This window comes from Atractosteus spatula, chromosome 13 (assembly GCF_055471065.1).
Source record: "Atractosteus spatula isolate fAtrSpa1 chromosome 13, fAtrSpa1.hap1, whole genome shotgun sequence".
Taxonomy (NCBI): domain Eukaryota; kingdom Metazoa; phylum Chordata; class Actinopteri; order Semionotiformes; family Lepisosteidae; genus Atractosteus; species Atractosteus spatula.
Window position 1 is genome coordinate 5,851,850 of NC_142718.1, and position 22,320 is coordinate 5,874,169.

Sequence of the window (22,320 nt, forward strand, 5' to 3'; positions counted from 1 at the left end):
AAGAATCATGAACAAGAAGCCCACACAGTGTACAACATGCAACTGTAAGGAAAATGTCTATCTTCTCAGAAATAGAACTACAGTGTATACAAATAGAACAATTCATTCGAATCATCTCAGAGCATATGACACAGAGAAAGGGGTTTTATAATGGCACCCTGGTAGGACATCAGCGACTTAAGTAGGCTTTTAATACAAGCAAGTCCAAAGCGATCTGGGAGAGGTGTGAAGTTTGTTTTTTCTTCACTGTGTTACTTTATATTAGATTTATCCTCACTCTGGGATACCAAACTAAATGCTACACTGCCTCCATGAGTGTCTAATGTTGTTATATGAAATATAATTGAATTAAAAACTTTGAATTGTTTAACAAAACTGAGCGGAAGTGTGAAAGAGCTTGTGTGCGGACACTGTGTGACCATTTCAACCTCCATCACTGTGGGCTTTCACCTGCTGATGTCTACTTACTTTAAGTGTGGTAAACATGATCCCCTGTTCCCCATGCTGCACACAAGGGTCCATCAGATCTTCAATGAGATGTACTTCGGAGCCGAGATTCCTTATTCTGAAGGAAAAAAGACATTCATAGGACATCTAAAGCACAATGCAGGTGTGCCACAGTTTTGGGGTATACTGTAGCTTTTAGATGGAGGATGTTGAGATGGTGATTGCATAAACTGTGGTGCAAATGTCTTAAGGCACTTGACATGTTGTACTCTTTTCACCCAATGTTTTGCGTTCATTATGCAGATACACAATTCTATAGTGATCTACTACAGACTTTTTAATCATTTAATTTTAAGCTGGCTGTTTACGTGACTCACAGCCCTCTGACAAATTGTGGCCTGCCACAGAGAGGCTGGCTGGCCAAGTTAAAAACTGCAGGTCGTGAACTTTCCAGACAGAAAGTGACAGTGCACCAAGTTCAACACAAAGGTGTTGCTCACTTCATAACCAGAGCAAATTAGTTCCTTTTCTTGATTTTCATCTCACTAAACAGGTTACATCACTTCACCACCAGTACCAATGTAAATGAAAAAACTGTAAATAACCAACTTCACATAAATAAATAGCATTAAGGTTCTTCAGAGACTCAGTATACATGTAGTGTAAATCCTGATTGTCTAAGATTGCATCCTAAGCAAAGTACCTCTACAAACCCAAGATCTGGGTTGCCCCAAATCTGAACTTTTCCATTATTTAATTCTTCTTGTTGTATACCCCTTTACTTATGAAGGAACAAAATATGTACAAGACTTGTGTGGTCTAACATTGGCTTTGTGCCCAGAACATAAAGCGGAACCTGTCTCTGTCAATAGGCCAAAAGACATGATCTAAGACATAAGATGCTTATTCTGCATGTTTATTATAAACTTTTCGCTCAGACATTTATACAGGGGAATTCTGCTTATTTGTGCATTTGAGCAGTTTGTCATGTATCACTAGGTAAGCTCATTGAGACACAGTTATATGGGCGGTGCGCTAAACAGTTTGCTTCACTAAATCTTTGCATGAACTTTATGTGATGTACAGTGCCCTCAGAAAGTATTCACCCCCATTGATTATTTCTCATTCTGCTGTGTTGCAAAGTCAAATTAAAGCATATTTAAATTTTTCCACGCCTGTAGAAGTACTTCTCTATAATGTTAAAATTAAAAAAAGTATTTAGATAAAATATTTATTGTGTTATTTAAGGGAAAAAATATTTCAAATTGTAAATTTTGGAGTTAAATTTTGGAGGTGTAACAGAAACAAAATGCAAAAAAATTCACGGGGTGAATACTTTCTGAAGGCACTGTATATCCATATATAGACATATTTTTGTATTACTATTAGGGAGAGTGTTACTTTAGCTTGTTTGTTCCACGGTATAAATACCATCTTTAGTTACTTATTTTCAAGTCTGGCTTGCAAGAGAGATAGGCTACCATATGCACCATCCACACCGGGCACTTTCCCTTTCAACAGAGCTCGCTGTATCACCTGCAAGTACATATCTAACACCACACTCATTCAAGGCCCCTCAGGACAATTCCGGATCACCCAGATGACATCCTGTACCTCCAGCAACCTTATTTACTTTATCTCTTGCAGTAAATGCCCAGCCATCTACATTGGAGAAACAGGAAGGAGACTCGGAGACCGCTTCAGAGAACACGTCAGGGCTGTGAAGATTAAAGATCTCTCCAAGCCCATTGTTTCTCATTTCACCTCTGACGGCCATGACCACTCTAATCTCTCCACCTGTGTTCTCTGTGTAGAAAGACTACAGAAACCAAAATTATATTGCACCTTCCCCCTTCTCTTAACGACTACTTTTCTTCTAAATTCTCTCTATTCATTGTAGGTTTCATTTCACACCCCTCTTCACCTATCCTGACTTCACACGACCTGATTGGCCTCTCTTTCCCATGCTCCCGCCCTTCGCTCCTCCTCTCTCCCAGGCTTTGTTCTCCTGCTACATTACCTTTGCTTACTGCCCTGTCTTTCTCACACCTGAAGAAGGCTCCACGGCTGAAACGTTGCATTTTCTTTCTTCTCTTTTCAGCATGGAATAAACCTATTACTTGTTCCTTTGCAGCCTACGCATGCTGACGCAGCTACCCACCTGAACTACCATATGCATATGTAGTAAAGGGCTTTTCCTACACAGACACCTGGACTCTGTCATTTGTATGACACAACACTTACGCCAGATTTCCTTTTCAATTGATCCTGCTTCACTACTGCATTATAGTGAAAAAAAACCTGAGCAAAACCACTCACAACTGAGAGAAAACGGAGTGGGTTCTAATAAGTTCTTATTTATAACTGATGCGGGATGACAAAATTTAACAAGATATGTATAACATGGTATGTTGCATATAAAAATGCAGTACAATTGTGGGAGTGCTTAACTGTACAACTCTAATTTTACAAAATGAGCTGAAGGGTTGTATTTGCCCTGCTGAAGCAGGGAGAAAATCTCCTATGTAATCTCTTTGTTCTTCCTTCAAAAGAATCTGTACAGCCTTGGACCTCTGACATGCATGGCACAAAGCTCAGAACAACAAAAAAGTAAATATAATGCCTATGTACTAATTTAGTATGCTGTAAATAATTTTCTATTTCCCAGACACATACAGTATCTTCTTCAGGAGCCTTTCTTAAGCTTACCGTGCTCGAAGAACCACATACAAAAACACAGGGAAAAGGTCGTCCATTGACCACAGGAAGTCTTCTTTCAGCAGTGATAGGACTTCCTGTGTGATCTCCTCGAACGTTAGCTGAATAACGTGCAGTTTGTCCGAGGGGGTAAAAGTTGTGCTGGAAATGGAAGATAATAATTGAATTACATTAGTTCTGGAACGATCATGATTCGTCTCAAAATCTGCTTTAATTTGCATATACACGCAAGGTGTCACTCAGAGGTGAAACATACAACCAGACAATCCCCACAAGATACAAGCACTCTAAATCTGAAAGTCTAATGAAGTCCTAAAATTATATAAACTCTAGTGCAAATATAATTTACATTATTTGCCTATATACTTATACACATAGCAAAATGAAGCAACACACTGATCATTTTTAGATTACCTAAATTAATTTGTACTGTGAACTAAATGCACGTTAACACGACTGAATCAAAAGGTTTGTAGTTATTTTGTACTAACAGTGCCAGCAAAGGTGCAGTTACTGCATAGTAAATCCACCTCGTTAATGACTCCCTTGCCCGGAATAAATGTACTCTGATCTTAGTTTGAATAAATTAGCTATGTACAGTAACAAAATTAAACTCTTCATAACGTTCAAAAATAATTAAAAACCTCTGTGCACCTTTCCTAAGAAAGGCGACTTAAAACCAAGCTTGAATATAAAGGACTGCTTGGTGTAGTTTCACAACAACTTCCTAAAGCTCCTAGATGTACAGTAACACTCTTGCTCACACAAGTTCAATCCAATTCAATTCAGTTTTATTTGTTGGCACTTTTTTACAATGGACATTGTCACAAAGCAGCTTTACAGATTTCCGGGCCTGAACACCCCAGTGAGCAAGTTTAAGGTGACAGTGGCAAGGAACAAGTCCCTCAGATTAAAGTAGGAAGAAACCTCGAGAGGAACCAAGAGTCAAAAGGGGGAGCCTGTCCTCCTCTGGCCGGCACCAGCTTCATTAACAAGCGTGGTGTATAATTGTCTAGAACCAATCAATGAGAACTCCCAGCCTCTCTGACTGCCACTCTCCTGCGCGTGGCAACTAATTCATGCTTTGGAATAATGGAATACTCTCTTTTGTACACAACAGGATCAGAGCATAGCCTAAAAGAAAAATCACAGTGTCTTAAAATAGAAGAAGCAGAATGGGGCCTTGATCATTCCGAACGATCTCAGCAAAGTAGCATTTCTCCATAGAACACTCTTAATAAGTGATCTGAACTCTAACAACAGTACAAAAAGAAATAGAAATACTCGAAAAGCATTGACACAACCCCTTTTAACTTTTCGATACATACACGTTAAGGATGGTAAGGGCATTCCTTAAAAATAATTTAATTTATCACGAGCTGTCTGATCATGGATGACGAGAAATTCCACTGAGGCACAAAGATTTTAGGAGTTATTTGTTTTCTTGAAAACATGGAGCAATTATTTACATACATTACCTGATTTGTTGTAAACATTCCACAGCAGAAGCAAAGCAGGCATCCTTTGTGCTCGGCAGTATCTACAAAACCCGAGAGATGGCTTCAAATAACTGCATACAGCCTTAAGGTAACAGCAGTAGAATACAAGATATAAGACTGAGCAATGGCCTGATTCTTTTAAACATATCAGAGAAAGTTTGATTGATCGTCTCATTTGTAACTTTTTGATGTCAAGCCTGAACAAACAACACAGCTGGCAGAAGTAAAACATTTGCAAGTGTGTTTTTTGTAGTTTACAAGTATTTAAACAGCCCAGGACATGACAAAGAACAGAAGACACAACTGGGGAGTGATCTGAAACATTTCCCAAAAGGATATATTGAAAACAGAACTTTCCTAGCTTGTAAAAGGAAGCAATTACATAAGTCTTCAGTATCATGTAAATACAAACCTGCAAAAGAATTTGATATGTTTACCTTCCCACATTGCATTCTAATGGATGTGTCTGGGATGACATTTAAGGTCTAGCCTACATTACAATGCTGAAGACCGTAAGCATGATCTTGATTTTCGGGCACCGAAATTTACAAATATACAAATTCCTTAAAGTTCCTGGTAGCTGTAATGGTGTTAGACAGCACACTGGGAGCTCACTGACCCAGTGAGGCTTCCATTGGTGACGGCCATTTTGGCTCAAACACAGACAATGATTTAGCACTGAGCCAAAATGGCAGCCAAAAACCTAACCACTGAGCCACTAGGGGATTGTTAAACCAAGCACAACTGGGTTGAAGTGTTCCAGGGCACAATTGTTCACTTGAAGTTTAAACAAACCTCACTTTAAAAAAATAAATACTTCAGGCTTCAAATCTACACTACGCAATATCAGGATGTGTGCCTTTTGAATTATACTGGGGTCTATTTCCTAAACCTAATTTAGCAGGCACAAGGATTTAATGTCAGGTGTAAAACATTTCAATTACTAAACAAAAATACGAAAAAGCTAAATAAAAACTAAAAATAAAAAAAGATGCTTTTTTAATGTTTACCAGTGAAAACTGAAATTGTAACCTGTATGTGAAGCCAAAGTAATCCCTTGGAAAAACATGACAATGTGGGCTAACAGAATAAAGAGAGCTGCCAAGGACTGACTTTCCTAAAAAGAAATTTCCAAAGCATGAGATTCAAGGCCAAGGAGTGAGATTTTTCTTTTACACTCTTCAGCGAGTACACATACTGCACAGTATTAGAACAAGTTAAAGGTTTATTCCATGCTGAAAAAAGAAGAAAAGAAACACAATGTTTCGGCTGTGGAGCCTTCTTCGGTTGTGAGAGGTGTCTCTTTTTCCCTTTTCAGCATAGAATAAACCTTTAACTTGTTCCTTTGCAGCCTACGTATGCTGACGCAGCTACCTACTTGAACTACTGTACAGCATTAGTTTTCTAATTTTGGAGGCAGTTAATTGTCTTATTCTGCATTGCATTCTCCACACTTGAATAATTTAAAGTTTTAAATACTTGCAGGTGCAGCTTCTGCTGAACAGCTTATTTGAGTAGTTTAACAGTAATCTGTTTAAAATATTAAACTTTAAATATTGTCTCCACATTTAAGTTGCACATAGTTAAATCTGAGTTAATGCTGGGCATTACACAAGACATACTGAAATAAATCAGAAGTTTCAAATCCACCTTTTAAGACCTGGACATATAAAATTGAAAACAGTTTTGAAATGAGCATTATGGAGTTTATGATAACTTCTGTGCTTCATTCTAGGTAAGTAAATAGCAAAATAAGAAAACTGGAATTACAGTATATGCTTGTACTAACGCAAAATAACCTACAGCACATTTCTCTTTGTTAGAAACAAACTTTGCTGTTGAATTAATACTGAATACCTACCTGTTTCTTTTCTCCCAAAACAGAAATAGAGACAGGCCAGAATTTCCTAAAGAAACACAAAATTATAATTATTTGACATTCCAGTCCTGTAGCCTTTATCCCATACTGTAGATGGTGTTTGCTAAATCCTTCACATTCCTAAGTGACTCACAGGGCTGGAGACAATGCCAATGTCTGAAACTTTACAAAGTCTGAGCGTTTAAGAATAAACCTAGACAGGTCACCAGGTGTTACAGACTATCTCCAAAAGCCACTGCTGGTACTCACTTGCAGTATAATAATAAAGTAATAAATAAGCAATGTGTGACACAGCAATAGATCCTGAAAGCCCAAAGCACTATTCCACCTATACAACAGAATGATTATTTAACATTAATAATTAACAATTCTTTAAGGTTTTGTTTCACAAGAGGGGGTCTAGCTACAATGTCTATAGGCATAAAGTTAAAACGTGTTTTGATGAGATGAGGTCATCAAGCAGTGTGAAACGTTGGTGAGCTGGAGTCACACTAGGCTGTCAAAGCAGGGTGTTGGGGGTTCTCACTGCTGCACTCCAAGGAAATTCAGGAGGGCGATGTCCGGCTGCTTGTTGAGGCGCAGCACGCACTCCCAGTAGACGTCCTCTTCGCGCTCGTTCTCCAGGGCGTACAGTGTGAACAGAGGTGGGTAGAGGCGGGGCAGAAGAACGGGCAGCAGGAGCCCCGAGCTGGACACCACACGCCTGCAGAACAGCACACAGTCAGGGGTGTAGCCTGTAGCCTGCTACATTATCAGGGTGAGCAAAAGCTTTGTGAACCCTTTGGCATGATCTGGATTCCTATAATAATCTGAACTCCAGTAATTGCTCCTAAAAAGTCATCTGATCTTCAGATCTGTCATAATAATAAATAAACAGAATCCGAGAGATAAACAGAACCTGAGATTAAGATTATAGTAAAACATTTTAAGGTCTTTTAATATGTGGAGGGCTCTATACAGTATACTGTATGTATTCTACAAAGAACATCACGTTCACTGTATTTTCTTGCAGCTACAGTATATATGCAGATCTGGATATTATTTACAGGAATTATCAGAGGTGTGAATACATACTTTGCTCTGTGCAACATTATTAAGATTATAGTATAACATTAAGATCTTTTTAATGTGGAAGGCTGTATATATGCAATCTACAAGGAACATCTTTCAGGACTGTGTTTCTTTGAAGAGCATAGTGGCTATGAAACAGGAAGTAAAAGGAATTATCTCTTGCTATTTCGCAAGAGTGTTGGTGAGGGAACTGTCTAAAGATACTTCTAAGTCTACCTTTTGCTTATATAAATTAACCATAGACAGATGTTTCCCTCTTATTAGGGCTCCCCAGACTGACATGATGCATAACATTTTGTACTATATCTGTATGAGCCCCCAGATTAATTCAAACCAATATCTAAGGCAGGAGTTTGTATATTCTCCCTGTGTTACTCTGGTTTCTTCCCACAGTCCACAAACCAACTGGCAGGTTAATTGGGTCCTGGGAAAACTGCCCCTGGTGTGAGGGTGTGTATACTGGTGTCTGTGTCTGTGTGGGCCCTACGGGCCGAGTCTATACCAGCAAGCAATGGGCGCAAGGCAGGACACACCCCTGCCCTGCCTGTCTAGGGTGTTACGTCTGCTGTGTGCTGGGATAGTCTCTGGTTCCCCTATGATCCTGTATTGGATAAAATGGTTAGAAAATGGATGGAGGGATATTACTTAAGGTAAAAAATAAGACATATTAAAACAACTTTTTAAGGGACACTGCTGACTCATCACATTGATGCAAATGTCCCAACATGTTAAGACCCTCTCAGTCCAATCCATCAGTTTAAAGCCCTAAGCTGTTTGTATCTGTCTGTGTGCTTGGCTTTCCCACACATCTGGATTAGAGATTTACTGTACCAAAGATCACATGAAACTGGAAGGACATCAGCTGAAACTGGAAGGGAAATTTATTTTAGGAACGCTGACAAAGCAGACACATAAAAGGTTTGCACTCGGTGAACTCCCAATAGATAAAACAGCAATTTACAGCAAACAAGGAATATTTCAGCAAACCTAGTCCTAGAGGAATAAAAGAAAAAAAAATCAGTAGAGGGAATAGCTCATTTTTAGATGCTGGTGTTCTTTCCCAGTGCACAGGGTATGCCTCAGAGACTAGTCTTTTACAAAAATCATTTCTGTTTGAAAGCTCTTGCTTGGTTTTAGTATGCAGAATAATTTCCTTGCCACAAGCTATTTTTTTTAACAAGCAGAGAATCTAATCCTGATTTTTGTGCTGTGGGGAAAGAAAAACTTCGGAGCTATCAACAGGAATTCCCAAGTGCACAATATAGACTCTGTTCCAAGAGTTTCCATTTTTGATGCTTTTGAAATGCAGAACATTTTATCTTTGTTTTAATACAGTCCGTAACATGATATACAATTTCCCACAATTACCTTCAAACCTAATGCTTTGGTTAAATTAGTTTTGAAATCCATATTTTGTTGTGCTGGCAGCCCATGGTAGACAATCATGAATTCATTTCTATAAAAACTACCCAATGAACAACCAAGACAACAGTAACATATTTGGAAATAGGCAGAATAGTGATAAAGATGGTTAGCACTACGCCCTCAGTAATGGGCTTGTGCTCTGGACAGGAAGACCTTCTGTGTGGAGTCTGAATGATCAGGTGTGTCCCACCCACTGAAGGCTGGCTATGGTCATTTTTATAGACGTCTCCAAATGCACAGGGCCCTCCAGATTTAATTATACCCCAATGAAACGGGAACAGAAATCATCATATAGTAGAATGAATTAAGAATTGGGTAATGCATATTATATAAACAATTCTAAAATTGTTATACATTGTACACGGCAAAGTGTGTTTTTGTGTGCACCATCCACCTGTGCAGAGTGTAGTACCTTATGCATCTGGGAAACAAATTGTAGCAATCCTTACTAGCAGCAAGATACTTTTTGTTAACCAACTTATTTCGAAATAACTAATAATCCTTTTTTCGGAACTAGAATTGTAAAATTGCTCGATAAGAAATGCAAAATAAAACTGGACTAAAACACTCAAGTGGGCACAGGACAGACCAAGATCTACCAGTGTTCATAAGGGAGAGTAGAGAAGGAATTGTAATTGTGCTGTGTCCCATAACAGACATACTGTGTAACTTAAAAACTTCCCAAAGTCAGTGTGCTGTTTCGATACTTCCACTCCGATAACAGAAACAAAGAATTCCCATTTCTGTGTATGTGAAGGGGACTACATGAAAACTGCACTCTTACCCAGGCTGTGGGGACTCGGACTTGTCTAGGTGTTCCTTCTCATTCTGCATTTTCAGGACTTGTGATTCAGTCCTGGGTGCAGGGATCACACCACCTTCTTCTGGAAGATCAGGGAACAGGAACCTAAAACCATAAATACGTCTTCTCACTGTGCGGCACAAACCAGCCTGTCATTAGAGCATGTCAATCATCATAACCTATAATGACATACTGTAACAGAGTCAACTGTGAACATGACCTGGGAAAGGAACATATTTTCGACCTTGACAGTGTTTCTCTTGCCGTGCATTAAAAACGTGATGAAATAACTTCAGCTTCACTGCGTTTTCTTGCATGAACAACCTCGGTGATGTGAACGACGTTTGTAGCTACCCCCAATGTTTTCATTTCCCTACTGTACACTGTCATTCAGAGGAGGCTCTTAACACTACAAGGCTGTCTGGCTCTTGAGCTATAAAGCACTTGAGTGGAAAAAATGTATATATTTCACTAACTGAACAAGTTTAAAACTCTTCCCAGGTCTTAAGCAGTTCAGAGTTTAAACGACTGAAAAAACAGCTGAACGGGTACCTGAATTTTTGAGTTGGCCCCCTTTTATGTATTAAGGGGCATTAACAGTTTTGATTGTAATCCATAAATTCGGGTCCTTTATTAAAAGGCATAAAAACCAAAATGACAGCTTGAGATGCGTTTTCTAAACCAAAAATCCAAACGAAAAGGTAGGAGTGGCAATTACTTTAGAAATATGGGATTTATTTTAGGATGCTCTCTTTCTGCCTTCCTTCCCCTTTCTTTTACAAAACTACTGCCTAGAAAATGCCACTTTCCTGATGGAACCAGCCAAGCCTGCCCACAGTAACTGCCTGCCGTTGCGCCTGCTGACCTGACCAGCTGGAAGATGCGCTTCAGGTAGGACTTGATCTCGTTGACGGCCTGCTGCAGGAGACGCCGGTTGGCTCCCACTCCTACATACGTCATCCTGTACACAGCCACCAGAGTCTCCAGCAGCCTGCCCAGCGGGTGGAGAGGGGTGTCGCAGGCCTGTGGGGGAACATGCAAGGTTAAACTACTGCATAACGAAGAGCCAGCTGGACACCTTTGAAGAAAGATATACGATGTGAAGAAGGGGTTAACTGATTCCTTTCTGCAAAAGGACTTCTTGGGACACAAGACATTCCAGGCTTTGAGTTATGGCAGGGAATAAGATAGGATAAGATCACTTTATTAGCCATATACAATTTCTTACATTAGGAATTCCTCTTTTCACAAACACGGACACACAGACAGGGAGAGAAGCTTGGGGTCAGAGCGCAGGGTCTGCCGTTGTACGGCGTCCCTGGAGCAGCTGGGTGAAGGGCCTTGCTCAGGAGCCCAACGGAGTAGGATTCCTCTGCCGGCTGCGGGATTTGAACCGGCAACTTTCTAGCCACAGGCGGAGATCCTTAGCCACAGAGCCACCACTCTGCCCCATAAATATCCCATGGCACAGTACCTTGATTAAATATCTCCGGATATTCTCGTATTTCTCCAGAGTGACCGGCCCTATGTGCTGTGGAATGACTTCCAGGCTCTCCAGGGTCTTGTTGTGGGAACGACTAATCAATTCAGGGCTATGGAAACAGCAGAGAACAAAATAAGCCATAGACCACTGTGGAGAAAAAAAAAGTACAAAATGGAGCACGCCAACATGAGAGTTCAGATTCCAAAATTACTTTTAAGTCATAATTAAGTGCTTACCTTATGGCATAGAGCTCCAAATTCTTTCACAAGTAATTAAAATATTACCTTGCATTTCTATTGCTCTTTTCATCCCTAAGGATCCCAAAAGTCTTAACATATTGTATGTAGGAGGTGCATACTTTTATGTTTTATGTGCCATCAGAAAATCAGGTGAAGAAAATTATTCACCAGCTGAATTAACAGGGAAAGTTAAGGAAGACAGTTTGTCCAAGTCCAAAGTTGAATTTAGCCAGGACACTGGCATAAAGCAGTACTATTTCGATGGATTGCAAATAGAAAAAAAGAAATCCAAATGGTGACACATCTTTTCCAACCAGACTGTACTGCATAAGCAATTCTGCAATTTCATGCAAATGTTGTGACAGAACATCAATTTTTTGCTGTGAAGTCTGAAATGATCAGTGATGGGATTTGGAACTCTGTCCTATTGGTTACACTGAGACCTTAATGAACAGGCAATCATTCTGAATTGTGAAACCTTAGGTGGGTGTGTACTTTACCATCTTCTTTGTTGCTGCTTTTACCCTGAGCTAACCCTGGTATTTCCACTGTTACACATTTTGGAGACTTAAAAATGTAGCGAAAAGGTTTTAAAGAACTTTCCCCTGATTAGCTAACAATATGGTTTCAACCTTCCCTGGGTAGAGAATAATATTTACAATTTATTTTGTTATTTTGTCAAAGAAAGTGTGCATAAACGCTCACATAATTAAATTTCTAAAAGCCTCTAAACTCAAAAAAGGCAACAAAACAGAAACAAAAACCATACTTCTTAGCATGGAAGAAAACACATTCTACAGTATGGTTCCATTATGAAAGCTAGTATAGCAGGTTTTGCATAGCCTAGGTAATAAAGGCACCAATAGAGAAGAAAAAGTATTCAGTGATGAGGCTGATGGAAGATCTCTCCTTTAATCCATGCATGCAGTGGGTCTGCAGCAGGAAACGGCCTGTGAAGACGAATTTTTCTGAGATAATGTGCATCCTGTGCCCTTCCAGAAACCTTATTGGTTGGGATTGTCCTCTTGTGACACGGACTGCATTACCGTGGTACCATCTGGTCTGGGCTTAGATATAAAGCAGTCATACTACCTTTTTATGTACTGCTGCTGTGCAGGGATACTTGTACTTTTTTAAATTGAAATGAAACCATTTCTACTACATTGTGTTTGACAGTACGTTTTTGAAAAAAGAAACTCCTACTAGTGGTTTCTAATTACGTATTATGACGTATCCTAGTCTATCTAATAAATAAGTAAACGAGTCTATGACTAGTGCTAATTGGGGTCTGCAGCATTATCCTTTAAATGAAACAATTGCTTATTCTAATCTGCCTTAAAGAACTCCCAAAATGTATGTAACAATTAACAAATTCATTATTTAATTAACTGCAATTGAAAATTGCATTATGGGAGGCCCAAGACTTGGACATTTATCTATACTAAAACTATGGATCTTCAAATGTCTTTTGCACCGTGATTTAATGTGGACAGAAGTTAATAAACCTCTTTAATATTTATTATTATTAATAATAAATAATCTTAATTGCTTCAACATGAACCAGCAGATGCTATGTGTTAATTCAATTCTAAAATAGACATCTGTAACACATGAACATTTATCATACCAATTGTTTTTTTATTTTAGCTAATTATTAGCTGAATTACTTTGCTAATTATGATGAAGATGAAACTGATCATAATTCAGAACAATAATTTAAACTCATTTCTTCATCCTCGGTAGCAATAATCTCATTGAGAAATAGTTTAATCATTTTAATCTCCGTTTTAAAACAAAAGGGGCCTCATAAATACCGCAAGATGACTGACCTGCCATCTGCTTCTAACCCCAGACAATTTAATCCAAGAAATTATACAAAACCTTACTGAAAAAAAGACACAAGAGAAATGCCATTTTCTATACACAGCTTATGTGAAATAAACAAAAGGCGCAAAGGCTGTTGTAGTAGCCTTCCTCTACACATAATGTTAATTTCACTGTCACTGTGGTACAATATGTCTCAAAAAGTAAGAGCTAGTGACATACAGTAAGAAAAAACAAACTGGTAATCGAAGATACTGAAATGTGTATACCCTCCTTATAACAGAGCTGAAGTGGCAAAAAAAGACAGACGTGTGTAAGTTCTAGACACCAGGAGGAGGAGGCCCTGGGAGGGACAGGCCTGTTGTGTCCATACCTGTCCCTGTGCTGTCTTCTGCTGGTCGTCAGGGCGACGGCTATGTTTTCCCAGGCTCTCCAGTTCTCGCCCTGCCCGGGGCTGTCGCAGCCCAGCTGGCTCCAGCACTCCTCAAACACGGCCTTCCACTTCTCTTCTGGGGGCACTGCCAGGCTACCCAGCTTCCTGAAAAAGGCAATGGGATCCAGATGGGCACATGTGGCACAGGTGACACACGCTGTGATTCCGAGAGGAAACTGTAAATGTGGGCAGGCTTTTCAGAAAGACAGAGGAACACACTGTACGTACACTAGAGGCACAACAAAAAAACAGCTCTACCATAAAACCCACGTAAGAAATGGTTATAAAATACTTAATAATAATAGGTTATAAAGACTAATTAACGGAAGAGAAATTTCATTTGAATCCTTCCTTGCAGCTTAATCTGCTCATCTTGCCTTTAGACCTGTCAGTTACACCTGTGTTTTTTTTATTTGGTGTTTGAAAAGCCCCATGACCACAGTACCATATTAATAGCAAAGAGTGTTATTAAACTGTAGTTTATTTGCCCGGTTGTGTGATTTTTCTGCTCTTGAATTCTATACTGCAATACGCTACTGATGTCAAAATGAAGGGTGTGGCCCTGTACTGCTGCTGCTGGGATTCGATCACAGTCATTTGTGGGCTCAGAGCAGACACATCTCTTCTGCCCAGGCTGACAACAGATACTATTAAAAATGTATAATGCATTAGTAAGGCCTCATTTAGAAAATCAGGTACAATCCTGGTCTCATATTGTAGAGAAGATATTACTGCTCTGGAATCAGTCCACAGAAGAACATCCTGATGCCTTATCCTGTTCTGGGGATTAAAGGAATATCCTACTCTTTTGAATCAAGAAGGCTATGAAAACACCTGATACAAACAATTAAAATGCTCAAAGGCTTTGACTTTGACGTTAAGCCTGTGGATTTTTAGTCTGCAGTATCTAACATTTTCATACTATACAGTACACTAACGTACACTGGGTCCCCTATTTTGAACACACGTTCAATAGCCCATAGAAATAAACGCTGCCTTTGAAAGATTTGAATTTACAGACAAATATCATAAAGTCCGACGCATGAAGTCAAATCAACAATTCAAGGTTTTTCTCCTTTTTTAGAATATGAATCAGTGCTTAAAATGCTAGATATTAAATATGCAAATATCTGTTGTAATGGTGTTAATATTTAACTTTTTAACATTAACATTTAACAGTGTTAAATATTTAAGTTTGCTAAGACAGCAGCTAGAATGAGAAAAACAAGGAAAAAAACACAATGATTCTTTTATTCTTACTGCAGCACAATTAAAATATTTTTGATGCCTGGAAAGTCAGCGATGAAGTCGTGTATTGCACTTTTTTTTATACTGATTTAGACTTTATCCTTGAATTTCACTTCTCACCATTAGCATTCTCCAAGACATACTCACAGAATCCTGGTCTTTTCCTTTTCCTTGTCATTGTCGTACATGTTTGGCTTGAAGTACGTTCCCGCTACCTTCAGGCCACTGCCCCACTCTCCACTGAAGGTGCCTTCGAAGTAATCTCCGTTTGGCATTGTCAGTGTGCCCTGAGAAACACAAAGTGCTAAATCGTAAGAGCTGTTACAAATGAGAGGAGGCCTTTCAACCCAATTAGTCCTTTGGTAGTTGGTAGTTAATCAATCCAAGGATCACATCCATTTTCTCAAAATAGGCTGAAGTATTGGCTTCAACCACATGGCTGGGTAATACTGTGCATAAAAATGTGGGCAACATCAATTTCAGCCTAATGCTCACCACACATCAGCTATCAGTGGGGAGGAGGACATAGTGATGAAACCAATTCATTGATGGGGATTATTAGGAGGCCATGATCGGAAAAGGTCAGGACAATGGGGTTAACACTCCTACTCTTTTCGAGAAACACCCTGGGATTTTTAATGCCCATGGAAAATCAGGACCTCGGTTTAATGTCTCCTCTGAGATGGGATGGCACCCTATCATCCTATACTGGGGCGTTAGCACCCTCACAGACCGCAGGGTGAGCTCTGGTACTGGTACCGTTAACACCTCTTCCAGCAGCAACCTTAGTTTTTCCCCAGGAGGTCTCCCATCCAGGTACTGGCCAGGCTCACACCTGCTGAGCTCCAGTGGGTTGCCAGTTATGACTCGTATTGTAAAAAAGTCACTAACTACTTCAGTGTATATGATTATAAGTCATTTGAGGATTACCTTTCCATTGAGAGTCCAATCTTCTAAAAACTCCCCCTCATATGTGGTGTCATCTTCTGACAGGAGAATTCCTGTGCCCTATTTCCATCGTGTAGAAGTAATAAAAACAACAACATGGTCATGTGAGGTACCAGACTTGATATGCAGGGCAGTGGCAAGTTAAAATTAACACTTCCCTAAGCAATACGGCTAAAATGAGGCTAAAAACCCAAAAATGACATTCCTTGAAACAATATATGATCCATCTATCCATCCGTCTTCCAATCCACTTATCCAGGGTTGCAGGGAAACCCAGGCAGCAAGGGGCACAAGGCGAGATACACCTTTGGTGGGACGCCAGTTCATCACAGGGCACCACAGACACAAATACACATTCACACCAGGGCCAATTTTCCCAGAAGCCAATTAACATACCAGTTTGTCTTTAGACTATGGGAGGAAACTGGAACACCCGGAGGATACCCACATGAACATGGGGAAAACAAACAAACTCCATGCAGACACCATCCTAGGTCTGGAACTGAATCCAGGACCCTAGCACTGAGGGGCAGCAATGCTAACCACTGTGTCTCCGTGCCACCCAAGATATACGATAATCCTTGAAATCTGGCATTAAGTAAAGATTTACATGAATGGCTTGAACTAGAACCTTGGCTGACTGTGGACACATACAGTAGTAAGACGAGCAGGACTCTCATTATCATGTAGAAGGAAATCACCATCATTTTGTTGCTGTTGAAGGCTCCTTCGTAATACAGTCCGAACTGGGTAACAATGACCCCGTTGCCCTGGCGTTGGTCATCCTGCCACATACCCATATATTTCTCACCCCTGGAAAAAAAAACGAAAGTTCAGCAGGGCTTGAACCTTCCCATTGGATATAGCAAAATTGATCATTTAAAAATAATCATAAATCTGTTGTTGCCTTATGCTGACATAACACGATACCACTTTTTCAGAAACAGTGACTGGAGGGAGATGCGTTGAATCAGAATGAGTCTGATGTTTTTGTGGTGTTCTCAGCGGATTTGTAAAGATGTAGCCAGTAAAACAGTAGGAACAGGCAGGACTGTGAAGTGGTGCTTAGGGCTCAGGTCTTCATACTGGAGCAATAGACACGTCTCTGTCTACCAATTCTACGTATCTTGATCTCGAGCGCGAGTTACCTGATGATGTCGTCGAACACTCCGTAGCCCGTCTTCTTGTCCTGCACCCACTGACCAATGAACACGCTGGGGGAGGAGGAAGTGAGCTTCCCACTGCGGAACATTCCGTGGCCGTGGCGCATGTTGTCCTGAAAGGAGCCCTCATACACCTCCCCTGTGGCATACCTAACGAGCACACACACACACACACACATACCGTGAGCCCAGGCACTATCGACCAACCTGCACTTGTCAACAGGGTGTCTAGGAGACATCAGACCGAAGTCTCCCATTCAATTCCTAGACCTTGATTTGAAGGAAGAGCCCGCTCTAAGCCCAGGGCGAACAGCAGCACTTAAGACACCACCCCTGCTTCACCAATAGCGGCGACTGTAATGGCGATAAACTCAAGACTCGTCACATTACCCATGAAAAGATTAATGAAACTGAAAAAAAAATCAATGAATTGGTTACAGACCTGTCATTCAAACAATGATCCACAAGGTTACAGCGCATAGAATGTGTTCTTTGAAGGCTTCATTTTCCAAAAGCAACTGTTCCACCTATGTAAAGTGTGACAGCGCGTGGGTTTAGGCTGTACTTTTCACCAGCTTCAGGTCTATTATCTTGGAATGAGACAGAGGGCCAGCTCCATTGGTAGGCGTTTTAGAAGGCTTTTAGGTTGCACGTTAAAGCTCGGTAAAAGATTTGATGTCTCCAGAAGAGGGAAAGGGGTGTGAATGAGTTAAGGACTCGTGGCGTGGTTCTGGCACAAACACCTGAGTAGCCACACGAGACTTTGTTATGGGTCTCTCAATTAAAGTAGCAGGCGTTAATGATGAGAGATATTCACAGGGACAATCAGGGAAGAGCGTCAGGGCTTGTTTTCTCGTCTGGGGGCCCTCTGGAGGAGACTAGAGGACTGAGGAGGTGAATCTTTTTCTCCGCTATGTCACAAAAGTCTTCAGGGGCAACTGCTCTAAGAGTTGTTTCTTCCTGGTTAGAATGCACAGCAAGGAAACATTGGTTTCCAGCACAACTAATATCTTGCGGTGGGATACGGTTCCACAGAGGTTTGCTGGTTTGAATCCGGACTTTTTTGTTAGGTGGAAAATTAAGATGGGCTGTGCTTCCTGCAAGCGATCCCCATGGTGAAGTGGATACCTTTGCCTTTGAGATGTTGTCAGAAGGAGCTCTGTCTATCTTCCATCTCACACTTTCAGCAGCAGAAGCAGTACATGCTTTGGAGCATGCGTGTGTACTGTTTTCAGTTATTCCAGATTATAAGAATGCTATAAAATTTGTACTGCTTGGTGTTGGGAGAAAAAGTATACTTGGTTTAAACAAGGTTTAAAATACAGAATATAAACTTTTCATTGGGTATATATAATCCTAGCTACATACTCCTAAAACCTTTAATTTGAAAGCCTGACATATGTTTGCTAAGATATAAGATATATTAAATATATTTGCTAATATATAAAATAAATTAACCATTCATTACCTGTAGATTCCATAGCCATGCATTTTCCCCTCTTTCCAGTGGCCTTGGTAATGATCATTCTTATTCAGCGACTTGTTAGGAATGATATATTCTCCATAACTGCAAATAAAATATACAGAGCTATGTTTTTTTATTCCGTATTTTTATGTAAGCTATAAGCGGCATTTGACATTACTGACACAATTTTAATCAAGAGATACATTTTGCCATGTGTCAACTCAAAACTACTTTTGTACGACATTACACATTTTCACCACAGAAATCAATTGATGTTCAAGACCTATGGACGTGCCAGCTCGTCGCAAGGTATTCTGCCCGTTTTGGAAGCCCATCGGCACTGTGGGACCCAAACGACAATTTTGGGAAGTTTAGGATGAAACGCACACAAAACATTTCACTGTGTTATTCTTTACATTTTCATTTTATATGATAAGTGTTATGATATGTATAACATTTAATGCTTCATTTTATTTTTACATAAAGGCCTGTGAAGGAAATGATGTATATTGCAAAGCCTGCATGCTAATCCTTCAGTATTACACTGAGACTCACCCATCTTCCAGGCCGTTCTTAAAGGTGCCCGTGTACGTTCTGCCATCAGGCCATTTCAGAACACCCCTGAGGTAAGAGAAGAAGCTGATCACAATCTGAGCCATCCTGCTACCTTTAAAACTGGACAGACCGGTGGATGGAAAACTCTATCTGGTGGTGTGTGGGACACAGCTGAGTGGGCAATTGTTAAAGGAAAGTTGAATTTTTTGAGTGGGAGTTGACGGACTCTTAAAAGATACTAAAACTTTGACACGCAAGTATCTTCAATCGTTCCAGTGAGAAAATATGGAATGGTTTCCCCCTTTCCGGGGGCTGAGCTAGACAAAGCTGAATGTTATTTTCTTTTTAAACACGGGAGGATATCCAGTTTGTCGATATGGCCAAGAATTCAAATTGTTGTCATAGCAACTGTCGGTAAGCGTGTTCCACAGTCAACAATAAACGCTTTTCTTTTCTGCTTTTGGCCAAGGGGGTAGATGTGCGCTGGCACTTACTTGCCGTTTGGCTTCCCCGCCAGCCAGCGACCCTCATACGTAGCTTCCTTGAGCCGGCTGTCCTTGTAGAAGGTGTATTTCGCCGTCCTGGAGATGGGGGGCTCTAGCCTTTGGATACTACCGCTGCCTGGCACCGGAGTATCGATAGCACCAGTCAGAGCCTGCTCCACGGCCTGGTTTATCGCCCTCAACCACTTCCCCTGAAGTCGGACACAGACACCAGTGATTGGACGAGTATAAAACAGATTGTTTTCCCCGCTCTTAGTCCCAGAGGTAGTGCCTTCAGCTAACCACTATCGATAGTTCTGAGGGTGTGTTTCCAGACAAATTTTCAGAACAAATTATCTTCCTACAGCTATAATTACAGTACATTCATTAAAAAAGCAACACAAAAATCCAACACATTCTATTGTTTACAATAGCCATCTGTTATATTTTTAATGCCTCACTGTATGTATACAGTATATATACACATAGTGTCATTTCATTATATCAGCTTGTAAAATTGATGGAAGTATTGGGTAGTAAGGACTGCAAATTTATTTCACACTTAACTTAAAAAACAGTTAGGTACTTACAATCAGTTTTCTCAAACCTTACAGTCACAAGAAACTCCCACATGAGCTCTGCAGAGTGACGACAAGGACTCCTACCTTTTCCATGGGGGAAGATGCCAACAGAGTGAACTGTTCTTCAGGAGAGGTGATTTTCAGCCCAGAACTTTGATTAAAAAACAGTGAAAGTCAGTGGAAATACAAAAAATAGTGATGCTTAAACTTTAGCTTTGAACTGTGAACTTTTCTGATCTACCACCCATGTAATAAAGTAGGTGAGGTGATTAAAACAACAATGTCTTTTTTTGTAAAAAAAAATCACTGAAACACCAGACTTCTACTCACAAAAATGGAATGCAGACAAACTGGCAGTACATTTCTGTCAATGGAGCAAGCAGAGGTTAATTCCATTTTAAAAAGTAAACACTGAAACCCTGTAATGTTGCAGCTGTGCAGAAAAATAAATTTGTCATTATAAATGTGTTGATACTATTTAGCATCAGCTCTGGGATCTGTTTTTTTAGGCCACAGTCTCAGTTCCCTCAGCAGTCAGGTGTGGATTGCTGTACTGTTATCCATGATTTACTGAGGTATATTTTAGTTTTTCTGTATAATAATATCCCTGCCTATCTGGAATTTCACGTCATGAAAACAGTCAGACTACAGAAATGTGTCTTCTAGATTAAAAGTGATCTGTGAAGCACACACCTACAGTACATGCGCATACACAAACACATGCAGTATTTGCATCAGCTTTATTGTTGGAAAACTGCTACAAAACTTCTCAACATCAGCAACAAGTGGATATCAAACTGTATATTTTATGTTTTTTGGACACAATATACTCCCAGATTCGCTTGTGATTATCACTGCCTTTTCATTAAACTGCCCTGTAAGGTGAACCAACTGCCAATAGGAAGATAACTTATCTGCATTTATTTCCACTTCCCAGTATGGACTCTTTGTTTGGAGTTACCTGACTGAACGCCATTTCAAAGGCATGTAAAAAAACAAGCAGTCGTACTCACAGGCCACTTTGCTCTTCAGAGATTGGCTCAACCCACAGCGTGGACAGAGGGAAAACATGGTGGGTTGAAAACTGGTTGGGGGACAGAAAAAAATATCACAAACGTTTCACTGTAAAGTATTCAAATGTTAGTGCCTGTTATCGACTCATTTGCAAAATTGCTTCCTTTCAAAAAGATGCTTAATATGTCAGGTTCCTTGGTTATAACCTTTTGTGCCATCCAAAAGCTATGATAATGCCACTGGGCAAGTTAAACAGCTATACTCATACTTACATGTCCCTATCTGAAGGGATAGACCCACAAAACAGATCCACAGATTCACAGATCCACAAAATGCTTCACTACTGGAGACTTCCAAGTGGCTTAAAAGACAAATGATAAACCTTACTCTGAGTGCGGGTTATGCCTTATGCTCCAGGTGTTACAAGACTGAGACTGGGATTCTCCAAACAGTAAGAGCTGGGAATAGTCAGTCTTGGCCAAACAGTATGCCTACTGTATGTCTTGTGTCACATTTCCTCCAATTGGCTCTGAACCTCCTATGCAGTAGGTAGCTTCAGAGTTCAAGGCATGTCAAAAGATGAACAGTGCAATGAAACATTGTGTTGGAGGAACTATGACAATGCACGCTCTTTATGCAAGCACAGGCAGTGCCATTAGCTCTTTATTAACCAAGCAGTCAGGAGCTCAGTTTAACATTTCATCAACAGGATGAGATCTTCTATTCTGTTGTGTCCCCATTGCCAATATTTTGCAGTGGTTTGGAAAATTCTGGCACAGAGGGAAGAATGCCACCAACATCACTTAGAACAGCAGCCTCCCTAGAGTGTCTCACCAAGCTGACATTTCCCTGAAGTGCCATATACTCCTGAAACAGTTCGGATAGATTCTTGTCTTTTTTTTTCATTTTTAATCCACTTCTAGAGATGCAATGCTGTGAAAACCTCATTTTTGTGCAGGGGTGAAATGTCACATAACAATATTACTAATGGCTGTTTTTAGCCACGGGATCCAACAGAGGAGATGGAAACTTAATGCAATTTGT

General features: G+C 40.2%; 1 protein-coding gene across 2 annotated transcripts in view; it reads right to left on the bottom strand.

Annotated features, from left to right (window-relative positions):
- Positions 1-22,320, bottom strand: part of als2b (alsin Rho guanine nucleotide exchange factor ALS2 b) — a 58,268-nt gene that overhangs the window by 4,976 nt on the left and 30,972 nt on the right. For both annotated transcript variants that reach the window (XM_088930984.1, XM_088930983.1), the window contains exons 17-34: positions 21,276-21,346; positions 20,347-20,413; positions 19,694-19,893; positions 19,200-19,265; positions 18,648-18,746; positions 17,165-17,329; positions 16,718-16,829; positions 15,999-16,076; positions 15,216-15,355; positions 13,761-13,925; positions 11,316-11,433; positions 10,707-10,864; positions 9,824-9,946; positions 7,070-7,246; positions 6,526-6,571; positions 4,644-4,705; positions 3,157-3,306; positions 469-565 (exon numbers count right to left, since the gene is read on the bottom strand). In XM_088930984.1, coding sequence (XP_088787110.1) covers positions 469-565; positions 3,157-3,306; positions 4,644-4,705; positions 6,526-6,571; positions 7,070-7,246; positions 9,824-9,946; positions 10,707-10,864; positions 11,316-11,433; positions 13,761-13,925; positions 15,216-15,355; positions 15,999-16,076; positions 16,718-16,829; positions 17,165-17,329; positions 18,648-18,746; positions 19,200-19,265; positions 19,694-19,893; positions 20,347-20,413; positions 21,276-21,346 — 2,094 coding nt within the window. The remainder of the gene's footprint in view (positions 1-468; positions 566-3,156; positions 3,307-4,643; positions 4,706-6,525; positions 6,572-7,069; positions 7,247-9,823; positions 9,947-10,706; positions 10,865-11,315; positions 11,434-13,760; positions 13,926-15,215; positions 15,356-15,998; positions 16,077-16,717; positions 16,830-17,164; positions 17,330-18,647; positions 18,747-19,199; positions 19,266-19,693; positions 19,894-20,346; positions 20,414-21,275; positions 21,347-22,320) is intronic.